General features: G+C 44.6%; 1 protein-coding gene across 2 annotated transcripts; it reads left to right on the top strand.

Moving 5' to 3' along the window:
- Positions 1 to 1,360: 1,360 nt before the first annotated feature.
- On the top strand, positions 1,361 to 10,818 carry LOC308332825 (kelch-like protein 23). 2 transcript variants are annotated; one of them, XM_080788929.1, is made up of 12 exons: positions 1,361 to 1,507; positions 2,706 to 2,776; positions 3,257 to 3,445; positions 3,959 to 4,096; positions 4,865 to 5,056; positions 5,297 to 5,440; positions 6,236 to 6,395; positions 7,064 to 7,195; positions 7,760 to 7,882; positions 9,130 to 9,321; positions 9,465 to 9,605; positions 10,226 to 10,818. In XM_080788929.1, exons 2-12 carry the CDS (start codon positions 2,708 to 2,710, stop codon positions 10,573 to 10,575), a joined length of 1,830 nt encoding a protein of 609 aa, XP_080645055.1. In that variant the 5' UTR covers positions 1,361 to 1,507; positions 2,706 to 2,707; the 3' UTR covers positions 10,576 to 10,818. The 2 variants fall into 2 exon arrangements, with proteins under 2 accessions (XP_080645055.1, XP_080645054.1); XM_080788928.1 differs by having other exon boundaries at positions 1,361 to 1,512.
- The last annotated feature ends 91 nt before the right edge of the window (positions 10,819 to 10,909 follow it).

Here is a 10,909-nt window from a genome sequence, read left to right as displayed (position 1 = left end):
CACAGGTTTCCTATTGCCATCTTGGTTTTCCAGTTAGCATGCTGACCCAGATGCACTTAATCCAGAGCGATTTACATTAACGAAGAATAAAAAACATGGCAATACATCATATATAAAAATAGTTATCATGAATCATACGTAAGCTAAAAAGTTAAGAACTACTAGTCATGGTCAGTTTTCTGTTAAATACAAAGATACTACACGTTGGGACAAATACTGGTTTACAACGATCATCTCTGAACTTATATAAGAACACATTGAAGTATGATTGAAGTATGATTGACCACATACTTATTTTTTTGTATCATCTCTTCTCTTCTCTAATCATATCTTAGATTACCATTGTTACCAAGTATTTTAATCATGTTGTAGATCTTGTATTTTTTTAATATACGGTACTGAAATCATCATGTCTTTTGGAAATTCTATATATCTCATTTTACAATCATGTTCTGCATGTTTTTGTTGTGTCATTTACATTAGGTACAGGCCTCGGATAAGCCACTTGGTCTTCTTGCCTCCTCCTGGCACTTTCCCCTTTTATATTTTTGTGTCTTATTGTATTGTTTTTATACTGTGCTAAATAAAATAGCCTTCAAATGTGTCTCCTCCTACCATGTAGCTAATGGGGGTCACTACGGGTAGACACTACTTCATGAATGCCTTTAAGACATCCAGTACGTATTCTGACTTGCACGCCACGCAGGCACGCACACACATACACACGTTCAAGCTTTTCGCTTGCACACACAGACAGTAATAGTGTCCACTGTCCAGTCTCATTGTGTTGCCAACCTGTGGTGATGCACTCTGGCAGGCAGAAGACAGGATGTTCTCGGCCATGGCTGAGGTGAGGCGGGGTGGGGTCGGTCACCTCTCTGCAGAGAGAACACACAACAGTACTAGTTACATCTGGTTCAATCTGAGTTTCCAAAAGTCCTCGCGTCGGGCGACATCAGCTGTGTATGCAGACATCGAGGTACAGGTATGTTTATTTTGACGTTTACTTTTGTATTTTTATTATACATTTTACATTTTATTATAGGCCAACATCCCAGTAAAGGAATTAAGAAGTAGGCCTGGCCTAGTGAGTTATTGTGTTGGTTTTGCTTGGTGTGACAAAGACAAGTCACAAATGTAAATTAAACGAAACTTAAAGTTTGATATTAAGACTCAACGTCTGCTTGAATACATTTCTCCTTTCATTCCGTTATTTGATGACAACATGTTACTGTTGCTGGAGTGGTCACAGCTGCGCACGTCCTGGTTACTGCCCTGGTTACTGATTGGCCGACCGCTACATGCAGAATTCTGTTTATGTCCTGGGAGGCGGGACATGGGAACTTTCTTGGGAAGTGAGGAAGAGAAGCCAAAACTTAAAAAAAAGATTAAAAAAATACTTAACGGCAACGCCGATAAACGCGCGGTCTCCTACTGCTGCATGATCTTTTAAACATCTCATCATTATCAACACTTAAGCGACCGCGCGGGTCTCCGTGAACAGACGGTAAGGTACGACTGTCGCCCCTTTTCCATCTCGCCCCACTACTCTACCAGTACGTCCTAGTGTAAATAACAAACATAATTCATGTTGGTGAATAGGCGGCGGGTGCGTTTTACCTTTGGGTAGGCAGTAGAGTAGGCTATAGAATTGCGTTGGGGGGGACTCTCCGCCGCGGATGTATTTATTTATTTATTTCCCAGATGGTCTAAAAATGAGTTATTTTACCGTGCGGGCACTGGTGCTGCTGTGTTCTGACAGCCGACTCACATGCAGCTTCTTCTTCTGAATTACTTACTATCTTTGCCTTGAAAGAGACATTTTGCGTTTTGCTGTTTCCCAAAACAAACCAGCGCGCGCTACTCTTTGCTACAAAGCGACTGGAAGGACGAGGTTTACAGACATACCAATAAAGTTGCTGTATAGTGTATAGCCTATCAGCGATCACCAGGGGGCAGCGACAACACACACACACACACACACACACACACACACACACACACACACACACACACACACATACTATATGGCTCTGTTGCACTCTTTGAGAAATGTTAATTTGTCAAAGTATTAAACCCAGAGAACCAAATACTCAAATTGTTCCAATGGTGCTGCACTGGGAAGCTAAAATGCCTGTTTAGTGTTAACTGAACAGTGCGTATTTATAGCTAGAACATTGCAAAATCATCGCTCTTATCATCGTACATCATCATGACATAAAATAGACACGTATGTCTTATTTGCTCAGACACTATGAAGTAAAATTGTCCATTCATTGTCAATGGGAATTTCATGTTTGTGTAGGACAAACAGAGTTTGTGACTTTGTGCGCACACACACAAAAAGCTGGCTATAGGAGAGGCTAGCGAGTCAAGAAGCTGTTTCTTTCTTTGCACCTGGCACACACGTGGTGGTGAGACTGAGAGTAACATCACACCTTCCAATCACACCCGACCAACATCTAGTTTCACTATGCTCAGCCTGGATTGAATTAAACCAAGTCACCTGATGTAAAATGATGAAGAGAGGGTGAATCATGTCGTTCACTCCCATCGAGATTCCATTTGTGTATACCCTCTCAGGAATGAACACTGAGGATTTCACTGTCTAACCACATGTAACAGTAATGTCGTTGTATGTTCTCTCTCTTTCTGCACACGTGCACCGTCCGTGACCCACTCCACCACACCTCGCCTCACCTCAGCCATGGCCGAGAACTTCCAGCCTGCTGCAAAGAGGACGAGATGTCAGTGTTGTGGCACTGCCACTGACCATGTGAGCGTGGACACTTGCTTCATGGTGTCCTGTGTTCAGGACAAATTATTTTGTGGCCTGGCAAAATGCAATACCTCTTGTGGGAGAGAGGGGAAATGGGGCGAACATGAATCTATAATCGGGTTGAAACAATAAAAACACATATTGGGGCATATTGGTGCTGAGGGGGAGGGGAAGATGAAGAGGCGGGGCACGGATGAGAAAACTCACTCTAGATTACCCAGCCAGGGTCAACAACATGCTAACTGGAAAACCATGATAGCAATAGTGCATGTCACATTGTGTTGACACATGTAAAGTCATTAAGGGACTAATATATACATGGGGAAATGTGACATATTTCACATGGTACTACAATCTACACATCTACACAATGGCCGTTTTAAAGCACATCAGCAGTTCAACATTATTCATGGATGAATAGTTTTGTCTGATTGATAAAAAAAATCTCCCTCTCTGGATGTTGTCGGTGCATTTCAGGAGGACGGCACCAGTGTACCTCTGTGTGGACCACACCTGTTTGAGGACCCCGGCCATCCCAGGACGGTGTTGGAGGGCTTAAACAGGCTGCGGCTGAACGGCGTCTCATGTGATGTGATTCTGTGCTGTGAGGGACAGGAGTTCCCCTGCCATCGATATGTACTGGCCTCCTTTTGTTCTTACTTCGAGGTAAAATACACACATTGATTTGTCTCGCCGTTGTTGACGGAATGACATTTCAATACTATAGTACTTAAGCCATTTTAGACCTGAGGACGATTCTACAAAATGTCTTCTGAATCCTGTTTTCTGAAAAACCTCACGTTTCTATGTCAGCGGTTCTCAAACATTTTCATGTCAAGGAGCCCCAAAAATATATGTAATCGGCCGCCGACCCCCATCTGAAAATATGTTGTTCCAGCGACCCTCCCAGAAGCAAAGATTTGACTTAAAAACGTTGGCCCTGAAAGAATATATTAAAAGATTTGCACTACATTTTCACGTTTTTTTTCTCCAAAAATAGCAGACCTACAAGCTCGTAGCGTGCCACTCGGTGGCGCGCTGTGAGCTTGTAGATCTGCTATTTTTCAATAGCTAAATTATAACATAATGTTTAAAACACCAAAATGGGTTAATAGTACATAAGAAAGGCCTAAACCACGGACACTCCCAGCAAACCGTTCTCGTTTTCAACCTGCACAGGCAATGTTTACAACATCTGGCATGTTGGAGTCCACACAGAAAAGGGTGACCATCAGTGGAGTGGAACCAAACATCATTGGTATGTTGGTGAACTACGCCTACACTTCAAAGGTGTCCATCTCCAGTGAAAATGTACAGGTAAATGTATTATCATCATGGACATTATTACTTGCGCAAGCAGAGCGCGCAAGTACTAGTTTCACCTGGGACTCGTATGCACCGTCCCAGCCGTCCCGCCAATTTAGATGCGTATGCACCGTCCCAGCAAATTGTGCCTGATACGGCAGTGGTGCCAGATTACATACATTACCTTTAATCCTCCCAACACTAAAACATATCGTCATTACGTCACCATCGAAAACCAATTACACTCCTTTATTACGTCATTATTGAGAGCTAGTTATACAGATGTATGTAATCTGGCACCACTGCCGTATCAGGCACAATTTGCTGGGACGGTGCATATACGCATCAAAATTGGCGGGACGGCTGGGACGGTGCGTACGGCGCAAAGTAACCACAGTATACCGCTAATCAACTTACAAATGACATATACATATAGTATATGTATAACTAGCTCTCAATGATGACTTAATAAAGATGTGGATTAAAGGACCCAATGCCAGAGTGTAATTGGTTTTCGATGGTGACGTAATGACGATATGTTTTAGTGTTGGGAGGATTAAAGGTAATGCTCCTATGTATACATACTGCCGTATCAGGCACAAGTACTGTAGTCATTACTGAGATTTGACAGTTTGTAGCGGTCGAAAGTACTTGCGCGCTCTGCTTGCGCACTAGTGTGCGACAAGCAAGTATGCACTCGACAGAGTGCAGTTCTAGTTATTATATGTCCACTGTAACATCTGTGATAACTAAATGTATTTTGTACATTTGGTCTTCTAGGCCCTGCTAGCAGCATCGAACTTGTGGGACGTGAACAGTGTTCAAATGGCCTGCTCTCGCTTCATGGTGCGTCGAATGGATATGAATAATTGTGTTGGGATTTACTGCTTTTCTGAGGACCACTCGTGTGAGACGTTGAAGAAACGCAGCATGGATTACATTCTGGAAAACTTCAGTGGCATCTACAAACAGGTCAGTCATTGAGCAATCATATGTATGATGCGTTTTCACCTATAACATTGTATTACTATTTCTCAACCTGCCAACAGAAACTGACCCAGACCTGCAGGGAAGAAACATTCAATGAGTCATTGCTCAGTGATTTGATATACCGTATATTTCCAAATAACAGCCCTTGGGAAAAGGTTACTTTGGTACGACATATGGGAACATCTATCGGCTAATCTACAGTATTTTGTTTTCTACCAATAGCAAGAGTTTCTCTCCCTCCCTGTTGAAAGACTGACAGAGATTCTTGCCAGTGACCACCTGAACGTGCCCAAGGAGGACATGGTGTTTGAGGCCGCCATGTTGTGGTTAGACAGGTGCCCTACCCGCAGGCAGAGCTTTGAAAAGGTCAGTCAAATTCACCTTGCCAGACGATCGTGGAGGTGTCTGGCCGATCGATGCGTCTCCAATACATGCTCACTGGCATACAAATACTTGCTGGTAATATGTATGATGATATTATATAGTGTTGGACTAGCCCCATATGTGCCCTCTCCCTACGCTCATTCTGTAGCTCCGAGATGAGGTCACACACTGGGCCCCTCCCACCGCGTTTCAGAAACTGCGCAAGTTTCCGCAATATACGTTTCTTATCCTTACCACACCATTAATCCAAAACGTGTATGGACCATGTAGGTTTACACTAATTCATACTTAGGAGCGGCCCAGAAAATCCAACTCGCCATTTGAACTGAGCCTTTACGTCCCAACTTTTGTCAGTCGCTTCCATGTTTATCAAGGAAGTGTGCGTGTGCGCGTGCATGTCGAGTGAACTGAATTTTCGACCAGGGGAGGCTCCGGGGAGGCGCTAAAGCTTTTCAACTTCCTTGATAAACATGGAAGCGACTGACAAAAGACGGGACGTAAAGGCTCAGTTCAAATGGCGAGTTGGATTTTCTGGGCCACTCCTAAGTATGAATTAGTGTAAACCTACATGGTCCATACACGTTTTGGATTAATGGTGTGGTAAGGATAAGAAACGTATATTGCGGAAACTTGCGCCGTTTCTGAAACGCGGTGGGAGGGGCCCAGTGTGTGACCTCATCTCGGAGCTACAGAATGAGCGTAGGGAGAGGGCACATATGGGGCTAGTGTTGGACAAGTAAATGTTAATCGGTGTACTTGTACTATGTTTTCTTTAAGGTGCTAGAGCAAATCCGCCTGCCTCTCATCAGTCCCTCCTACCGCCACGCTGTGCTTGAGTCTCTGGATGTGGTGAAAGAATACGAGGGCTGCCAGAGGTTCATCTCTGAGGCCAAGGAGCAGCCCTGCCGCAACACGGCACTGCCACGCAGGACCTCAGGTATACCCGCTTGCCTCTCACAGTACACATGTGTGCATGTTGTTGACACTGATGATGGTGCAAAAATACATCGAGGCTTTTCTAGTTCACACGGAGACAAAATCCTCCGATGTGTATTGGTTACATTTTCAGGCCTATAAAGGAATACGTATTATTGCATCATGATTTCATTCTTTTTGAGTGGTGCAGCCACTCCATTGCGTAGCTATGTGTGTCCCTGGCTGTGTCCGAGCACGGAAGTAGTGTTTTTTTTGTGTCACTGTTGCATAGCCTAACACACACAGACGTACAAGTACAGTAAAGCACCACTCAGTTCAGACGGGTCTGATTTTTTTACATTACAATTCAAGTTTTTTTTTTAACGTTATATCATTTTTGCACAATTATAGAAAAGCGCATACCAATTTGGGCTATCATGACATTCCAGTAATGTAGGTCTAATGTAGTGTACAGTACCAGGGCGCATGTACATGCCTGGTGCTGCCTTGATGTTCTGTATTTACCACTTTACCACAGACTTGTATTTTTCGTAGTACGACGAAGGGTGACAATAGCATATCTGAAAGCTCACATGGCATGGTGACACGTTGTAAATAAAATCATGCCTTTGAGATGTTCCCTTTCCAATAAATATACTCTGTCTCACCTTCTTCCCCCACTTGTTGAAGTGCTATTGATGGTGGGACTGCAGGAATGGAGAAATGTCTTGAAGAGCTTTGATCCCCTGAAAAAACAATGGAAGACTGTAGGAGAAGATTCTCGTCCCGGTAGAGATAACCTGCATGGTATCGTTGCGTCGGGTGAGGAGCTCCATCAGACTCGATCAACTTGCCTACGCTGTTTTGAAGAGTAAATACGGGAAGGGGGCACGGTGGCACAGTCGGTAGTGCTGTCGCCTCACAGCTAGAAGGTCCTGGGTTCAATTCCCGCTGGGGGCGCTGGGGGCGTGCTTCCTCCTCTGTGTCATCAGTGCCCATACCCGAGGCGGGGGTTGGCGATAGGGCCTTTCTGTGTGGAGTTTGCATGTTCTCACCGTGTCCCCTAGGGTAGGTACCCTCACAAAAACATGCAGTAATCCTGGTCTCTAAAACTATGCCCTGGCCAGCCGGGGCGCCTGATGGAGGGGAAAGGAACTGGTCGGAATAACGTGTTCCGCTTCCACGCGCTACGTCCGGCCAGGGAAACTCCCCTCTGTCAGGTGAAAAAAAGCAGCTTGGACTCCTCATGCATAGAAGGAGGCATGAGGTCAGTCCACAAACAAGTAGAAACTATATGAAGAAATTTCAAGTTGTGTAACTAAAAGTCGTTATTTCTTTTAACAGTCAAGGCATAGCTCATTTTTTACTCTGCTCTTCTCCCACCAGGCTCTACTCTGTATGTGACCGGACCGAATTCGAACGGCATTGCCAACATGTGGAGCTATGATATTCAAAATGGTGAATGGCGTGAATTGCCGCCCATGAATCCTCCCACGGACACTAGATTAAGTAAGACTATTTTAACTTTTTAAATAAAAATATGAATATATATATATATATTAGGGCATTAACATAATAATCGATTAGTCGACTAGTCGACTAGCAAAACGGTAGTCGACACTGTTTTTTTTTTCTACAGCAGACAAGCAGCTGTGAGCTCTGTTGTTTTCAGTACTAATCCATTCCTGGCTGATTGTTTTCATATCATATACAAGCCTACTGTACGTGGGTTTTGCCGTCACCCTCACTCGTGTAGGTGGTGGGCGGCGGACCGGCGGTTGCACTAGCAGCATTCAAGACAGATTTCCTTTGGGAAAAGCATAATGTGATATGCCTCATAGGCTCATACACTCAATGGGGACAACCACAGTGTGTAAATACTTTTACTATTGGTGAGATTATTACTGTAGTTTGTTCAACAAGTTAGATTGGAGACGTGTCGTCGTGTCGTCCGGTACAGTAAAGTATAGCAGGAGTTCCTCCTCACTCTGACCAATATTATCCAGTTTGGTGACAGTCAAACTACAGTATCTCTTGCATCTGGCCACAGAAGATCACAGCATCTACTGAATGTGAAGGTAGCCTACTCAATATGCCAGTTTGACACATTCAGTAGATCCAGTGATCTTTTGTGGCCAAATGTAATGTAATTTCTTGGGGTCTAGTAGGACTATAGTAAATAATAAAATTTTGTAAAGAAATACATATTTAGCTCCATGCTCGAATGCCCCCGCCCCCATGTCAACAGCTAAAATCCCTAAAACGAAAGAAAGCAGCAAATGAAAAAAACACACACCTTTTACTTTCTCTAATAACAAACTAAAACTTGAACCTTGTTTGGAAAACACTAAAGTTGTCCTTTAAGGTCTTCATCGATGTGTGTGCCAAGGAACTTGAACTCAGACGCGCTCCACTGCAACTCCATCTATGTAGATTGGTGTGTGCTCGCCTCCTCTCGTCTCCTGAAGTCCACAATTAGCTCTTCATGGTCTCTCCAGCGTTGAGAGCTAGGTTGTTCTCCCGACACCATAGTGCGAGTTTATTGAGTTTATACGCCCTAATGAACCGTGCTCTTTCGGTTTGCAATTCATTCATTCCTTACAGCTGGGGAGAATGTATTTCTCAGTCACACACCGCTGTACTGACATTAGTCAGTACAGCGGTGTGTGACTGAGAACAAGTTTGTTGGCCTTGGTTACCCAAAGAGGGGCTACATGGTCAAGGCAATACGTTCTAATCTATTTTACTCCACACAGACCTGGCGATGCTGGGTGGATGTTTGTTTGCAGTAGGTGGCCGAGCCATTGGAATGAGCACAGACCCAATGGGCCGCTACGACCCCGCCAAGAACACGTGGCAGCACATGGAGACATGGCAGCGCTTGGCACCGAGATACCATAACGAAGCCCCTATTGTGGTCGCTCTAGACGGATGGCTCTATTTCATTGGTAGGGAGCAATTATTCACATGCAGGGCAGGTTCAGTCTGCCCCGGGTTTTTTAATCATCTCGTTTTACAGCAAGATCTGGGGTTGTGGTTTTGTATGATCAGGTAAAGCATAATGGTTAACTGTCCTCCTGGGCCTCCCTAGGTGGCCATGATCCAGATCCAGACCTGGTCCAGGTGGCCAAGTACAACCCTGAAACGGCTGTGTGGACAGAAGTCGCTCCTATGCAGACGCCGCATGAGCAATCAGCTGCTTGTGTTCTGAATGGAAAGATCTATGTTATACGTAGGTATCATTCCTGTGCTACAAGAGTTTACTTCAGAGAAAGTACGAGAGCATTGGCATAACGATATGCTTGCTGTACCCAACATAAAAATACTCTGCAGAATAATAATAATGCATTACTATTACTGTGTTCATCACTTTAATGTTGTAGCTGGTTAGGTAAAGGTAGGGCTGTTTTGTTCTGCTTAATATGGCCAGCCTAATTAACAGTGGATTGTGCCTTCTGCCTGCACTATTCATATGTTTAATTCGTAATTTAATACATACAGACCGCGCCTGCGTGATCGACCGTGCAACGCGCGGATTTCGGACGGTTTTAGGTAGATTACATCGGCCGTTAGCCAAACAAGCTAAAAGTTGCTACATTTTGCGTCAATAGCCATAAGGGGGTTAATCTAAATCTGAAAAGTAACTAGTAACCTCAAACAATCATTAGTGGAATATATATATATCTGAGATAGTGAATAGTAGTGGAGGATAAGTACAAAACGTTGTTACTTTCCACTACAAATCTTAGTTCCATAATAGACTCACTTCAACTTCACTGTAGCTCAGGCACATACTGTATATAATGATGAAGGTCACTATATCCTGTCCATTCCCGTCTTGTTCATCTATAGGTTGTCACGGTAGATCAACGGCGAACACGATGGAGTGCTTCGACCCCTCCGCCAACCAGTGGACCTCGTGTGCCCCCATGCAAGAGGCACGCCGCAAGCCTGGTGTGGCCGCGATGGATGGAAAGATCTACGTCGTAGGAGATTCCCGGCTTGGTTCTCTCCAGGACATCAAGTGCTACTGTGAAGAGACGGACACGTGGGAAGCTGTGGGGCCGCTTCCTGATCGCCACGGTCCCGCGTGCGTCGCTCTCAGACTGAGGAATGACGTGTCCTTGTTCAATGAAGACGATTCTCCTGGAGATCCAAATTGGGGGGATCCTCATCAGCCCAGATTAAATATATGGTGTTAAATGGGGGTCAGTAGCTAGCCTCTGCATGTCAAACTGGGGGTCCTTTTCCAATGGGGGTCTTTTCAGGGCAAGACCTTGACCTCGCGCGTGCCGACTCGGCCCCCAGCATGGTACCTTAGTCAAAATATGTCCCTTGAGGAAAATTTATTGGGGAACCCTGCTGTACACTATAGGATTCGTATATGTAGGCTGGCTGACGCTGTACACTCCCATCCACTCCGGCCGGGGGCTTACGACCAGGTTTCGCTGGTTCACACTTGGTGTCTTATTGACATTTTGTCAGACACTAGTTTTATTTGCATCTTCTTTGTGTTCTCGTTTCATGCCCTTGTTT

The sequence above is a fragment of the Protomyctophum bolini genome, assembly GCF_963924005.1.
Source record: "Protomyctophum bolini genome assembly, chromosome: 18".
NCBI classification, from domain to species: domain Eukaryota; kingdom Metazoa; phylum Chordata; class Actinopteri; order Myctophiformes; family Myctophidae; genus Protomyctophum; species Protomyctophum bolini.
Note: the sequence above shows the minus strand (reverse complement) of the source record. Positions and strands in the feature narration are given on the sequence as shown.